Source organism: Danio rerio, chromosome 8 (assembly GCF_049306965.1).
Source record: "Danio rerio strain Tuebingen ecotype United States chromosome 8, GRCz12tu, whole genome shotgun sequence".
Lineage (NCBI taxonomy): Eukaryota > Metazoa > Chordata > Actinopteri > Cypriniformes > Danionidae > Danio > Danio rerio.
This window is the reverse complement of record NC_133183.1, coordinates 48,107,266-48,126,752: the sequence shown is the minus strand read 5'-3', so window position 1 is coordinate 48,126,752 and position 19,487 is coordinate 48,107,266. Positions and strand designations below refer to the sequence as shown.

The following is a 19,487-nucleotide window of genomic DNA, read 5'->3' as shown; positions in this document are numbered from 1 at the left end:
GTTTTTGCAGGTCATGAATTGGAATCCTGTGTGGCTTAGGTCGAGTGGATGACCTTTTGTGTGTGATCAGAGGATCTCTGAGCCTTAGAATTGGCCTGGATATTTGGTTTTAGAGTTGGAGCAAATTGTAGATGCATCAGAGAAAGTATCGATGGAAATTATGAGTTGTTTACTTCTGGAGGACTTTAAGGGCTTGCGCATTTGTGTTCACATTCTGGACTTTGGTTCGCTGTTGTTTTTTGTATGTTTTCACTTCTGCTTGCAGGACCCTTAATCCCACCGATGATGAGAAACGTGAACTCCTTTTGTGGGTGGAGAGTGGAAGAGCCCTTAGCTTGGGGACTGGAATTTTTAGGTTCCAGCTTGTCCAAGAAGGGGCTAAGAAAACTCTGCGAACTTATCAAGGGAGCATGAGTCATTACTTTCACTCTCCTTAGTGACCTCACTGGTTGACCGGAAGCGGAGTTTGGACTCCATTCTGGTCAAAAGGGGCGACTGAAGGATTCGGATTTCTGCTTTCCAGTCCATCTCATCATGGACCAACATTTATCCTTTTCATCATCCTGTTTCTCAGTATTTAACTGTGAATTGATTTTAATTAATGAATAAGTTAACACATTGCTTAATATAAGAATGTTCAGTGCATTTGCCTGTCTCTTTATACCTATTTTCAGGAGCCAGCAAACTAGGTCAGAAGTCATGGAGACCTTGAGTGGAACTGAGGGCTGAGGACTGGAAACAACTGTTTCTATTGTTATTATTTTTACGGTTAAATCTTTTAAAGTGATTCTATTTTTTATTTAAGATAGACTTTGTGTAGTAAGAATATAACTGCCTGAATGTAGATTATACCAGTTTTTAACCAGTTTCGATAAAGACGGCTGACAGTACACTCAGCCTTGGATAAGAAAAAGATTATACTTTATGTGTGTGTGTTCTATTTGATTGTTGATCCGTTTCACAGGTCTGGAGCCAGCTCTAATCAGTCTAATCTGATGTTTATGCTTAAGATATTGTTCAGAATATACGCACAAACCCCACGTGGAAATGTGTTTTAACCAATCAGGTTAGGACACCTGTATGTGTGACGCAGTTAATGACTTTATTTGAGAGTATAATTGTTATTGATTGGTGATTGTAAGCAGAGCATTGCGACTCATTGCGAGTGTTGAAGCTGGCTTCTGCGAATAAAACTGCAAACTATCTTCAGTAAACTTGATTTATTTATTTAAATCTCTGACTCCGGCTCTTCTTCATCTACCAGACTGGTCATTCTTTGGGTTAAACTGTAAACTATCCCTACAAAACATAGGATAAACAAGAGTTGACCCAGTACGGAACACTGTGGGACATTAGTAGTGATAATCTGACATCTTAAATCCTTAATTTGGACAAACTGAGTACGTTCTGCCAGATAGGACTTAAACCATAAAAAAGAGGTGCCAGAGATCCCTTGAGTCAAGCCGATCAAAAGGACCTATCGGTTCCAACATACTTTAAAATATCGTCTTTTGTGTTCAAATGGGGAAAAAGTTTGGAAGCACCTGTAATTGCATAAATTGTCGGTACATTTAGATTCTGTATAAACTGTCCCTGTGATATCAATGTGATGAAATAGTTTAAGTTATTGGTAATTGTTGATTAATTAATATAATTAATTTTAATATAACTGTGAATAAAGAGTTGTGCATGGTTTTGAAAGAAATATTTTATGCTTATCAAGGAGCTTATTTATTGTGCAAGGGACATTTCTTACATAAATACAACCTTTTATATTTTGTATGTGATTAGTCGTGAAATAATCATTAAACAGCACTAAATGTGTAGCTTGTCAGTGAACTAAGACTGTGTAGCGAAATCTGAACCCCAGACTTTTCTGATTTGCACAATCGTGCAGCCCTAAATCGGAAGATGCCAGTGCAGTACTTACAGAGATTCCAGTGTCTTTGTTAAGGAGGACCTGCAGCAGGTGTGGAGGCAGGATAGGTGGAGAGCGCAGTTTGTCCTCGGATTTAGTTGAGTAGGGATCCTGATGATACGGGCCGGGTGGAGAGCTGGACAAGTCTGACAGAAAAGATTTGAAGTCTGCATAAACCAGGGGTCCATTCTACATATCTCACATGAATGATCTAAGATGATTTGGCAGATCCTGAATATTTTAATCTTGATTACTGATCTCTGGCTAATTTGGTTCTTCAAACAAGTTCGTAAAACAGATTACAATGTCAGGCTGAACTGATCTGAGATTGCTGCATGAGTTGTGAAAGACAGATCTATCATTACTCGAAATCATGATAAGCTATAAACGAAATAATGATTGGCTGATGGCACAGCAGTGTAATGACATCATCCTATTAATATTCAGTTATCCATGTCAGCAAAATTACATAAAATTCATAGTAAACAGTTTGTTAAATATGATACGAAATAACTTTTGTTGTGGGCTGCAGGCTTTACACTTTCAAGGTATTTAGCAATTTATTTATACCAGCCTATATATTTATATTATACCAGCCTAGGCCTATTCATGTTTCTTAAGTGACATAAGGAATAACTGGCTGTTAAATTTATTTTGCATCAAAAAAAGCATTTTGCTATCGGTAAAGGTGACTGCAATTTTTGACAAACATTAAATAATAGCTATAATCGTAATAATAGCTAATCATAATAGCTGTTGAAACATGTGCATGACAAATAAATGAAAAAAAAACAAGTCGAATATTGTGCATGTCTATTATCATACACAAATTGTACTTAAGCTGGGTCGGTACCTTAAAATAGTACCTGTTTGCATCTAAAAAGTCCATATTAATAAATGTTCTCTTTGAACCCCTTGGGGAGAACCACCCCGTGACAGTCTTTGTATTTTTATTTATTGTATAATATAACTACAATACTCTAAGAAAATTTAAGCATTCCATACATACTTTCAGTATTACCTTTTCTTGAAATGACCTAATCTAATTCTGTTTATATGAAATAAGTCTGCTCCCGAGGTGGTTGGAGCTACCAGACCTGACAACAACTCTTGAAAAACTTTTGGAAAAAAAAAAAAAAACTTTTGAAAAACAAAACGATTGTCATTAACCAAATAAAGTTAGTGTTCGAGGTTACAGAAGTAACCCTTCGGGGAACGGAAGTGCTATAGGTGGATTTGATCTAGAGAAATCCATGTATGGGAGGATTCGGTTCAAAAGCCGCTTGTCTGAAAGAGTATTGAACGGGCCAATGAATTGGCAGCGTAAGCTTGTGCAGGTGTGCTTCATTGCCAATTATCCCAGCATATAAGCACACCTGGAGCGAGCAAAAGCCATTCTTTTAAGCTGAAGAGACTTTTAACAGCTAAGGGACAGTCATTATGGCGATGGAATAAAGCACTTCCGTTCCCCTCCTCGGGGAACAAAGGGTTACTTCTGTAACCTCGAACGTTCCCCTTCGGTTGGGAAACTCCAGTGCTATAGGTGGATTTGATCTAAAACATCCATGTATGTGAGACTATGGAAAACATAGTACTCAATAGTACTCTGTACTCAGGCAGTATTTGCGGAGCATGGACCTGAGAGTCAGGGTGCGCTTGAACGCTTTCATCAGACACTCAAATCCATGCTCCGCAAATACTGCCTGAGTACAGATAAGAACTGGGATGAAGGAGTCCCTTTGGTTTTATTTGCTGCGAGAGAAACAATTCAAGAATCGCTTGGATTTAGCCCAGCTCAGCTAGTGTTCTCTCACGAAATTAGAGGTCCGTTAAAAGTACTAAAAGAACGCATGTTGTCTGTTGAGACCAGTAAGAAAACTAACATATTAGATTATGTTAGTCAATTCCGTGATCGTTTACACTCCGCGTGTAAACTGGCTAAAGAATCTTTGGCCAGTGCGCAGAAAGGGATGAAGCGCAAGTACGACAGAAAGGCTGTTGCGCGCTCATTCGCTGTTGGAGGTTCTCGTACTTTTACCCGTACCTGGTTCTTCACTTTCTGCTCGTTTCGCCGGTCCGTACGAAATAAAAAAGAAACTGAGTGAGACGGATTATATGATTCATACACCCGATAGAAAACGCCAAACCCATGTATGTCATATTAATATGCTTAAAGTATACCATTCCAAAGAGACAGGTAAGGATGCCCCGGTTTCAAAGCCAGAATCCGTTGTTCCCACTGTTGTTGCAGTTGCGGAACAGACTTCTGCTGTGATGTCAGATGCTGATGATGGTGTAATTCTTCGTGACCTTCCCCAATCATCTGTGAGGTTAGTCAATTCAGAAATTTTGAGTGATCTAAATTCCTATCTCAAACATTTGCCTGCTGATCAGAAAACAGATATCATTAAGTTAATATCTGATTTTAACTGTTTGTTTGGTGATGTTCCAACCCAAACAAATGTGTTAAAACACGATATTAATGTGGATGGTGCACGTCCAATAAAGCAGCACGCATATCGTCTGAATATGGCTAAAAGATCTATTATGCGTCAAGAAGTGAACTACTTGCTTGAAAATAAATTGGCAAAACCGAGCAGTAGCCCTTGGAGTTCACCGTGTTTGCTGGTGCCAAAACCAGATGGAACGTACAGATTTTGTACTGATTACCGAAAGGTTAACGCAGTCACTGTCCCAGACAGCTATCCTTTACCACGCATGGAGGACTGCGTTGACAATGTCGGTTCTGCACGTTTTGTCTCTAAATTAGACATGCTAAAGGGATATTGGCAAATTCCGCTTACTGATAGAGCTTCTGACATCTCCGCATTCGTCACTCCAGATTCATTCATGCAATACAATTCGATGGCTTTCGGTCTTAGAAACGCACCCGCGACGTTTCAACGTCTAGTAAATACAGTGTTGGCCGACATACCAAACTGTAGCGCGTATCTCGATGATATAGTAGTTTACTCCATGAGCTGGCGTGATCATGTGCATTCGTTAAGAGAAATATTTACACGACTTTCTAACGCATCTCTAACGCTAAATTTAGCTAAATGTGAGTTTGGCCAAGCGACTGTCACATACCTGGGCAAGGAGGTTGGACAAGGTCAAGTTCGCCCTGTAGATGCGAAAGTAACCGCTATTTCGCAGTTTCCAGTCCCCACCACTCGCCGAGAACTACGGAGGTTCTTGGGTATGGCTGGTTATTACCGAAGTTTTTGCAAAAACTTTTCTACTGTGGTTAACCCCTTAACATCTTTGCTTAGCCCTTCTACATCATATGTGTGGTCTGATGCTTGTCAAAGTGCCTTTGATAGTGTGAAAGCACTTTTATGTAATGCACCTGTTCTTGCTGCTCCTGATTGTGCATCACCATTTAAGCTTGAGATTGATGCAAGTGCTGTAGGTTCTGGTGCCGTACTTCTTCAGGAGGATGAAACTGGTATTGACCATCCTGTGAGCTATTTCTCTCGTAAGTTTAATAAACATCAGCTCAATTATTCTACGATTGAAAAGGAAACCCTTGCTCTGTTGTTTGCTTTGCAACACTTTGAGGTCTACGTTGGTTCCAGCTGTTTACCTGTGATTGTATATACGGATCACAATCCTCTAGTATTCCTATCCAGGATGTACAATCATAACCAACGACTGATGAGATGGTCTCTGCTAGTCCAGAATTATAATTTGGATATTCGTCATAAAAAAGGCATTGATAATGTTATGGCGGATGCCCTGTCTAGAGCTTAATTTTTTTTTTTCTCTCTCTGGTTTATTTTAACAAACAGGTTTGTTCTTGAGGGTCAGGGTGTTACAGTCATATGTATATGCCTGTTTGTTTTGCTTGTGTGTGTGCGCTCTCTTTCTCTCCCTCTCTCGCTCGCTCGCTTGCTCCCTCCTCCTCTCTCTGTCAATTCTCAGGTTCGCCCATTCCAGTATCCCATTCGTCCGTGAAGACGTCAATCTCAATTACACCTTGTGACGTCATCACCTTCACAACCAATCAGCACAGGAGCTCAAAGTTTAAAAGGGATGCGAGCGGGGAAGCTCGTTCTGCTTTTGCTCTGCCTTGCTTGCGGTCTTTGCTTGCCTTTGTGTGTGTTTTTTGGCTTGTTGTTATGTGCTGTGATGTTGACGTGAACTTAGTTTTGATTTTGGTCTTGTTCTTGTGTTGATCGCTGTTACCGTCTTGGATGTGTATATGTGGCAATCTCCTAACGTCTGTCTTCAGCCTGTCTCTTGGATTCGAGGAGTTTAGATGTCACGTGACATACATATTGCATCACGTAGATAACTCCACTGTCTAAACACACTAGTTTAGAAGTGAGCGCCACCCGCTGTTAGTTTTCTCCGTATATTTGGTTAGAAGAGTAGATTAGTTATAGCGTGAAAACGCTGAAGATGTTTTGTTTGTTTATTTTGTATTAGACAGTTTAGAAGGAAATTATTAGTTAGAATTGGGGTTTTTGTTATATTTCTTTCATTTATTTGGCGCCACTTAACTCTCGTTTCCCCCACCATCTTTAATCTATATTGATTGATTTATGTTGTGAGATCTTGTAAATAATACTTTATTACTTTTTGACTTCCTTTCACTATTGTAAATAAATTCACTTATTTTTGCAGTATTTTGGTTGTCGTGTTGATATTTTGCCACCAACTGACCACAAAATATTATCACCTTAAATGTTACCTTTTAAACCCTAGATACCAAAACTTAAAAGTCGTAACACTGCACCTTACCAACGCCTCCGATGAGAGGGCAGTCAAGCAAGCGTGACGTACCCAAATGATGGAAGGCGCGGTCCTCCAATGTGCCCTTGGCCCTAACTTATCCCCACTTTAAAGAGCCCATATTATACATGAAATAGGGTCATATCTTGGTTGTAAGGGTCTCCAACAACAGTTTAATATGCATGCAAGGTCAAAAAACACTTTCATGGTCTCATAATCTGCATTTATTTTTACCTAATTATCCCAGCGACTCCCGTATGAATCGTCCAGTGATTCATTTGTTCCCAAACCCCTCCTTAGCGCGAAGCTAATCTGCGCTGATTGGACCAATGACAGTCTGTTGCGATTGGTCGACTACCTTCAGTCAGAGAGTGAAATGCCAAACAGCTAATCAGCAATATAAAAGTAATCACAGTTCATACACGCTCGATAGTGTAGGCGTGGATTTTAGCTGCCAGTGGGTCAATGTAAATACAGTCCATGGACTTGAAAATTCAGACGACTAACTATTTTATTGAGCAAAAACTCCAAAAACAGTTGAGGAGATCTCCTAGCTTCTCACTCTGCTCTTTTCACAGACACACACACACATATTGTGCACACACACACGCGCACTTAACCCTGCTCCGGACGACAACGCGCGCACACACACACACACACACACACACACACACACACACACACACACAAACACACACAAACACACACAAACACACACAAACACACACAAACACACACACACGTTGTGTTCAATAATATCCAGCTGCAGGCCCGCAGAACCACACACGTTCTAGGCACACACAATCTAGGACACACGAATTAGGCTAACCATATGGTTACGACTGATGTTAATGTTATTAACGTCTTTTTGAACATCCTCATGGATATATTTTGATATATATGGTTAATAAATATTGTACACAATAAACAATAGTGTTTACTTTACTTTATTTCACAAGTATTGCGATCGAGGCGGGTGAATGGGGAGCATTGTTTCCGATCGCCATTCAATATAATAGACTGAACAGTTTTTAATCCGTCATTAGCTGATCAGTCATTATTATTTGACAATAATACGACAGATACTCGTTTGCTGGCCTTGCTGAACGATCTAAATTGGACAAGTTTAATTTGTATAATGGACTCATTTATAATGAAAGAAATAGCAAGTTAATATCACAATAATACATTTTGGATAATAAAAATCTTTTTACATGTAATAAATGTATAACACTATATTAATATTTTACTCAAGCGCTTTAATATTGTTTATTTGCTTAACTTTCTAATAACCTTTTAATTAATGATTTCCCACATTTAATACTGTAGTAATTTATAGTAAACAATAAATTGTTTTTAAACCAAAATTTAGCAATAGGAACAAATTAACTATTAATAATTAATAAAAAAATATTAAGTAAATATATATATATATATAACTAACAGCTGTGACAGTTAGTAAAAGATAGTAGTTTATATATAAACTTATAATTATAATCAGATCATCAGTTAAGATAATCAGTTTATAACTATAACTATATATATATATGGATATATATAGTTTAAATGATTAACTATAGTAGGCTAATTTATTTTAATGTGACACATTATTGTTTGCTTTTTATATTTTACAACAAAGTGATTTAAACCAAGTATGATAAGATTAAGATTCTGAATTAGTTTATTGCACTTAATCCAACCATTAGACAGTCTTTTATGTTTTCTTTGTTTATGTGGACACATGAATAAAGTCATAAATGCCTTTAACCAATTATTTTTATTTACATAATTTGAGTTCAGAAACTGCAGAGATGTTAAAATGATCGTTACGAAATAATAACAATAATGACTGAAATGGGAAACCATACTTGTGAAATTCAATAGGTGGCGATAATGCTAAAGAGTTAGTTAGTTAGTTACCATATATGGTTAGCCTAAATCGAGTGTCCTAGAATGTGTGTGCCTAGAACGTGTGTGGTTCTGCGGTTCTGCAGCTGGATATATCTCGTTGTGTTAGCAAAACAAGCGTGAAGTGTTGCTTTTATAGTTTGCTGCAATTAAGTTTCGTTTTCATTTTCTCTCTGTGAGAGCGCAGACTCACGCGTGGATTAACAGTGTACGCGACGCGCGACAACAATAACTTACTCGTCTAAGGAGGATTATTGTTTACCTGAGAGCTGTTCTCATCTGCAAACGCTGAGATCCAGATTGTAGTCTCCTTTAAATAAAGACGCGGCTCTAGTTGCTGGTGATTGTCCTGTCTCAACAGATTTGATAAGTGAGCGACCAGTGCTCTTTGTTTATTCAGTTCGTATTTTATTCGTATCAAACAAACTATTGCACCGAGTACAATAGTTAGCACTAACAGTTACAGCCAAACTATAACCTCGTGTTGGATTTCGTGACCGGAATAACACACGCGGCTTTCTGACGCTAACGTGACTTTGCACGCGATAAGAGAATATAGCCAGTTAACCTGATACAGTACACGCGATTACAAGTAACAAATCACAACTAAATACATTTGCAAGCTAGAGTCAACGAGGCAACTTTAATCGCACGTACTTACCCTTGAGAAATGGAGGAAGAAAAATCCATCCTGACATCCATCAGTAAGTTACACTTTACTGATCCTTCCTTTAACAAACGCTGATGAAGTATTCTTTGTAGCATGTAGTTTCCAGAAGTTTCCAGTAGTTTCCAACTGCTTGGCTATAATGCCGAGGTTTCATCTTTGGGTAGAGACTCAATATATCCATCTGCAGTGTGACTTCAATCGACCGGCATGTTTGTGTGCGTGTGTTTGTGGGTGGGTGTGTGTGTGTGTGTCTGGGTTTCTGCGTCAGAGGGCGGGGCCTCAGGTTTGAAATCTCCCGGGTTTGCGCGTGCACGTGAATAACTTGGTTTCGTTCGTACGTCATGGCGAAACACCTAATGAATCGGTATCAAGGCGACTCGTTTGAAGCACTATGAGTCGACTCTTTTATAGATGAATCAACAGTTTTAAACACTGTACACTAACAGATTTAAGCCTTAGCTGGATACTTCACTTCACTTAGAGGTGTGTTACACACTACATGGAGGGGAATTTTCAAAAACCCATAATATGGGCTCTTTAAAGGAAGTTTTACGGTATAGGTATATTTTGCACATATTATCGCACATAGCCGGCACCTATACCCAAAACGCGGGCTGACCAGCGGGCAGACCTACAACGTAGTGGGCCAGCAAGTGACTCCTCCGCTGAGTCAGTGCTGGGGGCCATGGAGGAATCTGCAGGGCTCACCGAACGGGGAACTTTACTGACAGACAGGGAGGTGCACATCTCCCTGTGTTAGGGAAAAAAGGCATCGCAAGCGTGTTACAACACCCCACCGAGTTGTTTCCTCAATCACCAAGGGTTACCTAATACCCTTGAGGAAACCGGTTCCACTCGCAGATTGTAAAACCTAGCAAATGTGTTGGGTGTCGCCCAGCCCGCAGCTCTACAGATGTCCGTTAAAGAGGCGCCGCGTGCACGCGCCCAAGAGGATGCAACGCTCCAAGTGGAGTGCGCACGAACTCCCGGGGGACACGGCTCGCCTCTGCTCAAATAAGCACATGAAATGGCCTCCACAATCCAGTGGGATAATCTTAGTTTGGTCACGGCACTTCCCTGCTGCCGACCGCCATAACAGACAAAGAGCTGCTTAGATGATCTAAAGTACTGAGTAAGGTCCACATAAGCCGCTTTTCCACTATCGTGCTGAATCGTTCTTTAAACAGAACTGTTCCATTCCGTGCCAAACCGGGCCAGACAGCACGGATACGGTTTCATTTTCCACTGTCTGCTGCGACAAAGCTCTTTAAAACATTACACAAAACGCATCAGTAGTTGCCTTGGTAACGCAATGTAAACGGCTCCCTTTGTTCAATTAAAGTTAAATAAGAGCCGAAACTATTTTTTTTTTACTGTTATGCCGCTCTATCAAATAGGTGCTAAATATAGGTACATGTGCACCCTTAATTATTTATATGTTGCGCAGCTCTGGCTAAATTTTATTTGGAGGGAAAATTACTAAAATGTAACGTGATGATTGAAAATAATTGGAGGGGAAATAAATAGTATTTAAAATCTCTGAACATAACAGAAAAATAAACAATGATAAGAAAACAATAATAGTGCATTTGCATTATAGTGGCAGAAATATAATTTTGGACAGGCCTTGTCAAAGGTGAGCGGGCACTTTCACTAATAAAAACACAGCACATAAATTATTTCATTTTACACAAAAATTAAATTACACTGCGTTTTTATGTCAAAAGTTGATAATGATATAAAATATACTACATTTTGATGGTAAAATGAAACCAATTAAGTGATGGCTGTTATTTGTTTTACTATTCAAACATTAAATAACGAATGCAGCAAGTGAAATAAAAAACGAATATGAAACAATATATAGCAGGATTTAAAGCATATAAAGCACTATTATATTTAGCAAAATGCTGCTCTATTATCTTTTTATTTTTATCATTTTATTTTTATTATTATAATTATTTTTTGTGTTCATAATTAACTAACAAGCTGTAGGCGAATTATTGCTAGACGTTTTAGAAAATATTTGCGTAGCTATATTAAAGATCACCAAGAACAAAAAAACAAAAACACAGAAACATGTTACATGCCTCATAAATGTCATATAACTTATGTATAACTGAATCATATAATTGCCTATAGCTGAAATTATGAAAATTGCTCATTTTATTTTTTAAAAACATTTGTCAAAACGTATTGATATTTTTGAGTAAAAGCAATACTGACATTTAAGAATCCATATTTATTTAATTCATTCATTCTTTTGACTTGTTTATTAGTGCATATGCAATAATATAAATCATACAACAGTACCTTGGACAGTTACAGTGCCGCTCCGTAAAGCTTTCAAGCAAAGTCTTTTGGACGGCCGACATTACAACACGCCGTCTCTCAGGTGGTCTCGCCGGTATTAACAAGCTGTCCTGGCTTTGAATTAAAAAGTGCAATTATTTCCTCGTTGTTAAAAGAGTCTGCAAGTTCGTGTTCCATGGATATAGTAATGTTGTTGTGGAATTTGGACATTGACGAGGCCAAGCGTGACTTTATTCGCTTTATTCGATGCGCAGCAGGAAAAAAAAGTCAGCAGCGCAAGTCGCTGGCATGTCTATCCCGGATCAGAGCGAGTTTTGTGCTGTGAAATACAGCGCTGCGTGCAATAAACTCGCATTCAGGCAGGCGAAGTAGGTCTGTATTCAAGTCAATAAAATAATAACTTTAATGAATAAAATATCTTCGTAAGAATGTGATGAGTTATTCACTTTTCTGCCAGAGACTGCTCTATGGTTTTAAAACCCTTTTCAAACTGTATCGTTTAGACCTGGATCATTATTTTATATTAAATGTACTGTAGTTTATAGAGGATGTCTGATGACTAGCGCGCTTCTGCTGAGCCAGCTGTGGTAGCTTAGCAACCGAGTCGCGACGTCAACACACAGAATCTGTCAGCACAGTTCAGCACGGTTGTCTAACCGTGCCGAAAATTCCGGGCCGAGAACGGTTTGTAATCGTGCCGCGCCGTTCCAGGCTCAGTGGAGAAACAACCGTAACCGTACCGAAGTGTTCTTAGAACGGTTTGGCACGATAGTGGAAAAGCAGCTATAGATGCGCAGGGCGCGAACTGGACAGAGTAAGGAAAGGGCTGGATCTGCTTCCTCCGGGGGCAGCGCTTGCAGGGTTACTACCTGGTCTCTAAGGGGAGTGGTAGGAACCTTGGGCACAAAACCCGGCAGGGGCTCAGGATAACGTGAGAAAAATCCGGCACGAATTTCAGGCACGAGTCAATGACCGAAAATGCCTCCAGGTCCCCGACCCTCTTAATGGAGGCCAACGCGACCAGCAGAGCTGTCTTAAGGGACAGAAATCTTAAGGATACTGATTCGAGTGGCTCAAAGGGATCTGTACGCAAGCTCGTGAGAACGAGGGCGAGATCCCAAGAGGGCATGAGATGGGGATGATGAGGTTGTGCTTTCCCACGGTGCTGCCAGCTACCGCGTCATGATAAGCGGAGATGGCAGCCACGTAAACCTTGAGAGTGGAGGGCGACAGCCTGCTCTCCAGCTTCTCTTGAAGGAAAGAGAGCACAACACTGATCTGGCAGGTTCGGGGGTCATCTCTGCGAGAGACACACCATTCAGTGAATAGACTCCACTTCAGGGCGTAGGCGCGCCTCGTGGAGGGGGCTCTAGCCTGAGTGATGGTATCAACCACCACAGATGGTAGGCTACCTAAGTCTTCCTCGCGTCTAGGGACCACACGTGGAGGTTCCAGAGATCGCGGCTTGTCCCAGAGGCACACCGGCCTGCAGGAATGAGGGGTCGTTCCAAGGGTTGAGGGTGTGGCGACACAGCGCAGTAACAAAGACTCGGTGTGTGCCCGCATGCCATGCGCGTCTTGGGACTCGATCTAGAAGCTAGTGCTGAAGTGATCTCATATGGAGCAATCCGAGCGGCGAGACAGCCGCAGCGGATGTCATATGCCCCAGGAGCCTCTGAAAGTATTTCTGTGGGACCACTATTTTGCTGTTGAGCTCCCTCAGACAGTTCAGCAACAGGCGAGCGCGCTCTCCGGAGAGGCGCGCTACCATGGTGACCGAGTCCAGCTCCATCCCAAGAAAAGAGATCCTCTCCACCGGGGCGTGTCTGCTCTTTTCTCGGTTGACCTGTAACTTCAACAGGCGAAGGCGCCGAAGCACCTTGTCTCTGTGCATAGTCAATTGCTCCTGCGAGTGGGCTAAAATCAGCCAGTCGTCGAGATAATTGAGTATGCGCATGCCAGCGAGCCGAAGGGACGCTAAGGCACCCTCCGCGAGTTTGGTGAAGACTCGCGGAGACAGAGAGAGCCCGAAAGGGAGGACCTTGTATTGCAACGCTCGACCTTCGAACACAAACCGCAGAAACTGGCAGTGGCATGGAAGAACGGAGACATGAAAATACGTGTTCTTCAGGTTTATGGCTACAAACCAATCCTGAGGACGAATGCATCGGAGGATGCGCTTCTGCGTAAGCATTCTGAACGGCAGCTTGTGTAGACAGCGGTTCAAAATGCACAGATTTAGGATTGGCCGTGACCCACCACTCTTTTTGGGTACGATGAAGTATGGGCTGTAAAAACCGCTCTCCATCTCGGCTGGAGGGACCGGCTCGATTGCACCCTTCACCAGGAGGGCAGCAATCTCCTCTCGCAAAACAGGGGCGGACGGGGGGTTGACCCTGGTAAAATACACGCCTCTGAACTTGGGGGGCCGTTTCGCGAACTGAATCGCATAGCCGAGTCTGATTGTGGTGATGAGCCACCGCGAGAGGCTGGCCCGCGCTAACCAGGCAGGCAGAGCCCTCGCTAATGGCGTCATCGCTACAACCACTGACGTACCAGTGTTGGGGCAGTGCGGAGCAGGTGTGCTGATCCAGGGGAACGTGAAGCTGGAGGAGAGCGATTCGCTCTGGCTCCGCACCCTGCGAGGTGCTCAACGCGCTCGCTTCGCCAGAGGCATGTGCGGTGCAGCTCTCGTAGGCGGGCGCCTTCAGCGAGGAGCAGATATGGATGGTACGGCGGGCGGAGCGGGCTTACGGACCTGCCGATAGGTGACCCCACCCATCAGACTGCTCTCTCACCGCCTCGAATTCCTGGGTGAATTCACAGATGGTGTCGCCGAACATGCCAGCTTGGGATATGGGGAAGTCAAGAAAGCGGACTTTGTCGACTTCGCGCATATCAGACAGAGGTGGCACTACTGGATCACTAGTGTGAACATCGTCCTCCCCAACACACACGCAGCGGACTTAGTAGTCAGCTCAGCCAGTGCCTGCGCTTGGCAGCGCTGGTAGGTGGCTATCGCATGCAAGGGAGAAGCAGCCTGGCCCGCAGCCTTGTAAGCTCTAGCTCCGAGGGAGGCAGATAACTTACAGGCTTTAGATGGGAGACGAGGCGGACGCCGCCAAGAAGAGGCGCCGCGCGGATTGACCGCCATCGCGCACTCAACCTGAGGAATCGCCACACACCCCCCGGCCGTTCCACCGTCAAGAGTGGTGAGGGTAGAGGGACACGCAGCACGAGCAGAAAAAAGTGGCCTTCAAGTCCGCGTGACCATACTGTGCACCTCCGGGAAGAAGGGGACGCCCCTCTAGTCAGTCCGGCCGCGGAGCTGCGGCATAAACCATCTCCAACCCAAGGCCGAAGCAGCCCGGGAAAGTATGGCTAACATGTCCGTTTCAGGATCCGTTTTGACAGCGCTCACCTGCCCGGAGGGGGCGAGCGGGTCTGGATCATCATTGAACAATGAAAGCCCACCCTCCGATGCCGCGGTGGACGTCTGGTCTCCGGTGTCATCGAGCGTAAGGGCTACCATCTGTTATTCTGCGTTCACACCAGACGCGACACGCGCGAGTGATTTACATGTTAAGTCAATGCAAACACGTGAATAGACATCCTGCGGCGCGATACGCGCGAATGACGAGAATTGCGCGGTGCGAATTGAGCGCTAACCAATCAGGAGCTTGATCTTGTGGGGGCGTGATTGTGACGTATTGCCTGTTGTCGGTGTCCAAGGGAAAATCCCCCAGCAGACACTGACAAGAAGTTCATCATACTGGGCTGGGCTCAGTCAGAAGCACCGCTGAAAACCTCCATCAGTCAGGTTAAGTTTCTGGAGGAGTCTATGAGCTTAAAGAGCTGGATGCACCTCCGAAAGGATGTAGTGGGCTCAGACACGGCTCTAAACATATCGACGCTGTTTATCATCCTTCATAAAGCACATAAACACTGTTATTTTCTTCATAAAATCCATGTTAGCCCTTTAGCTATGAAGCTAGAGTCACGGGGCAGACAGAAGCCCTGCCCATCACGCGAATCCGCGTCTGTTCTGAAGTGAATTTGACGCGCGAATGAAGCGAGTAACCTCAAATGTTTACGCGACTATTTACGCGCGAATAGCGCAATTTATCCGCGCGTTCCACGTCTGATGTGAACACAGCATTAGACCATCTGACCATCATAGTTACCATCTGTTTCACTTTAATTGACTTTATTTCAGTTTGTTTATGTACTTCAAACTGAAATAGAATATTGAGCAGGGAGTGGAGCTTTTTTTTGTTCATCATTACCTTGTAGCAAACTAACCATGAGAGCGGAGTGGTTAAGAATACTGTTGCTGAAGCCATCAAACTGACATCAACAGAGAAGCACCTTTATAATTAACCTTAAAGTAACTTTATAAGTAACCTTACATTAACTTGAACAGATGAATCGTTCACCTAAAGACTTATAATGTGTGCTAAGAAAACAACCATTGTAAATTTTGATTTCACTTGGACTTTAAAATCAACTGTAGGATATTTCATCTAAAAAATGCAAAAGAGTTTTAAAATGCTATATATTTACCTGACATGTCAGCACATTTCTCAGAGTCTGTCTTCAGTGCATCAAAAACCTCAAAGTCTGTTTTCCTCACTTTAATTACATTATTCACCACTCCTGACTTATTGGTCACAACAGGCTAGGGAAAAAAAACAACAATAGAATTTTAATTTAATTTAAGCAAACATGTTTCAACAGGTTGTATATGAGAATTATCATAAACCAAAAGTTATGTGAGACTTTCTCTTACCTCTTTAGGGTCTAAAGTCCAGTGTCCGTCCACATAGAACTTATACTGATGCTCTCCTTCTGGCAGGTCAATTATGGCCACGAAATTATTATGACTGTTAAAGAAGAACATTACAAAAACAATGAGGGAAAGGAAGCAGAAGGCTCTGCTATTTTCCCAGTTTTGTTAACAGCATGAGATCACAGTTAACGGGCACGCAATTGTTGTTTGCTAGTTTCAGCTTGACGCAAGGGTCATTTTGATGTTTTGCGCCATGCTGTTTAAATAGCAAATTCATTTGCGCTCATATGTGCGCCCATAGGTGTTCTGGTCTAAAAAAGAGGTGTTGTAAGGCGCATTGCTGGCACGTTGCTATTTTGAGGAACGAAAATGGACTGTTCTACTGTACCAGCAGAGAGCAGGTCTAAAGTCTAGCGCAGAGCACGTCAGTTGTGCGCCTCGTTTAAACATTGCTTAATACACAAAGGATGTACAGCAATACACATCTTTACAACTGAAAAAAGAATGAAAGGATTAAAATATTACAAAAATTATTATTTTCTAAAAATATATAAAAACCCCTGCTTCAATGCCCTCTTCATCTCAGTTTTTTTTTCAGTTTATTCATGACAATTTACTTTTTTATAATGTTATTATTATTAGCAGTATTATTTATTATATGCATATTTATATTTATTTTATTAAAGCAAGCTTAGATTTGCCACCTGTCAGGTTTTGGACCATATGGGGCATAGCATGTGTATTTGGACATAACTCACCTTGACCACAGTTCGTTATTATTGTTCATTTATTCATTTGCTGGAAATTAGAATTGAACTTAGAAATATTTTGAAACAAATTTTTGTGTTTAACAAACAACATTTTTTATGCTAATGGATGTCTGTGTGTTTCCTTATCCAAAAAAGAGAGTGAAAGTAAAGAATGAGGAGGCTCATTCTCACGCTCCAGATGGTCTCTTTAACTGTTTTTTCCGCTAATGAAGCGCTTAGTTTTTCCACTTACAAATTCTGCCAAGTAAATAGCAAATGTGCCATGGCGCAACGCAACGCAACTGACTCTTAAAGAGAATGGGAGATGAGACTCTGATTGGTGTATTCTCAAAACACACCTATAAATCATTAAGAGAATAAGCTCAACCCTGTTAGACTATGCACTGCTGCGCAAAGCAGATTTTTCCATCTTTAAAATAGCAAAAGTGGATTCTGACACACCCTTAATGCTTTTGCGCCCTGCGCTTTTAACTTTGTGCCAAGATTGTCAAAATAGAGCACATTACGACCATGTTTTTTAAGTTTCTTGTAAATGTACACTGAACCCTAATGTTGAACATGAAAAAGCACAAAAAAGTGATGGCTTAAAGGCATAGTAAACCCAATAATAATATTCTATCATTATAAAATAATATTAATAATTAATAATAACCCTTCACTTGTTCAAATCTTGTTTCTTTATTCTCCTGAACACAAAATATATTTTGAAAATTTTGAAAAGAAACAACTATTGACTTCCATTGTAGTTTTTGTTCCATTTCTTAATGTAAATGGCTGCTGGTTTCCAACAATCTTCAATACATCTTCGAAGTACAACAGAAGAAAAAAAAATCCTAAAAGTTTAAAAACAATCGTCTTTGAATAAACGCTGAAGATTTTGGATGAACAATCTCTTTAAATTTCAGTTTTCTGTCACTGGAAGCGTTTTTATTCCTCCTTAAAAGTTGTGATGTGATGCAAATGATGTACAATAATGAATAAATGAATGTTTAGTTCAATTTTTAAATGTTAAATACCACCATAATTAGCAATTTATAGTTCCTTGAAGAATAAAATTATTTAATTTCTTAAACAAGAAAAGAAACCTTACTGACCCCAAAATTTTGAATGACAGCATTCATCATTGCACTGGTAAAACTGGTTTTACTTATGCAGCAGAGTAATTTTTTGTCATTTTTACTTTGCATTTTACGGTGACCAAGGAAGCTTAATGTACTTTAAAACCATATTTTTTAAAGTTACACTTTAAATCCCATTTTCACAGTAGTTTCTTTACTTTTATTTTGAAGCTCCCAGATGTGCTTACTTGCAGAACTCTATGATTTTCAGGGTGATAACAACCTCTTCTTATGTTTGTTGTGTAAACACAGTCTAATATGTTGAGATAATGATTTAATGACTTGTCAGCACTCACCTCTTATTCAAGGGGATTTTGGTGGCCCAGTTGTTGAAGGAGCCAGACAAGTAGATCTCTTTCCCTGGACCTTTCCATCGGAACACAGTGGGCCTTTCCTCCAGCGGGGTTTTGCTATCCGACTCCTGATCTTGTCGCCAGGCTAGAAACTCCTAGAATGACAGAAAGAAAGATGGATGAGGTGTCTAGAGTAATTGTAGCTATTGCTGTAATAAATAAGTTGTGGGAACATATTGCTAATATTTCACAGTAAACACATCACCTTGGCATCATCTGACTGGAAGAGGTCTCCATCCTCTGCACTGTCCATCAGGATTTTGGGTCGAGTTCCATCTTTTCCACTACGGCTCTCCCGCCGGTGAGTCTTCTCCCCTCCGCTTCTTTCACTGCTGGTGTTGCCCATCCTGTGCCTTATTTATATGCATGTTAATGATAATTCCAGATCTGGACAAGAGCTTTTAAAAAATATTTTATCTTATTCATTACATGTATAATGTATATTCATTTATAAAGTAGTTTTTAAACAGATTTAAAGGGACTGTAAGCTCAAAAATGACTATTTACTAATAAGTTCCAGCATTTTTTTTTTGTTTATTTTTTTTATTCATCCTAAGGCATTGATTTATTTACGTTTTAACGCTATTTCCGCAGCATTGACTTTTCATGGTAATATTGCCAATAAACATTTGATACACAATTTACTAACATAACAGTTTCTTAAAGTATTGCATAAAAAGCATACAGATGACAACAACACTGATAAACGGTCTAATAAGATCTTTCAATTTGGTCAGGTATAAATATTCTAAAAATTCTCCCAGGAGGCACTTTTTTAAACATTTCCTTTGAAATGTTTTGTGAATAAAAATGTTCTCTAATATTGTTTAAAATATATTCTATATAGGCTATATTCTCATTTATGCTATATTCTGTTTTACTGTCAAAATATAAGTCACAATCACACATGG

General features: G+C 40.9%; 1 protein-coding gene across 4 annotated transcripts in view; it reads right to left on the bottom strand.

Moving 5' to 3' along the window:
• Positions 1–19,487, bottom strand: part of prkab1b (protein kinase, AMP-activated, beta 1 non-catalytic subunit, b) — a 29,039-nt gene that overhangs the window by 8,571 nt on the left and 981 nt on the right. For 2 of the 4 annotated variants that reach the window (NM_214713.2, XM_073909160.1), the window contains exons 2-6: positions 18,782–18,974; positions 18,520–18,671; positions 16,336–16,429; positions 16,110–16,224; positions 1,931–2,064 (exon numbers count right to left, since the gene is read on the bottom strand). In NM_214713.2, coding sequence (NP_999878.1) covers positions 1,931–2,064; positions 16,110–16,224; positions 16,336–16,429; positions 18,520–18,671; positions 18,782–18,922 — 636 coding nt within the window. In that variant the 5' untranslated portion in view covers positions 18,923–18,974. The remainder of the gene's footprint in view (positions 1–1,930; positions 2,065–16,109; positions 16,225–16,335; positions 16,430–18,519; positions 18,672–18,781; positions 18,975–19,487) is intronic. The other 2 variants (NM_001328554.1, XM_073909159.1) reach the window with 1 other exon arrangement.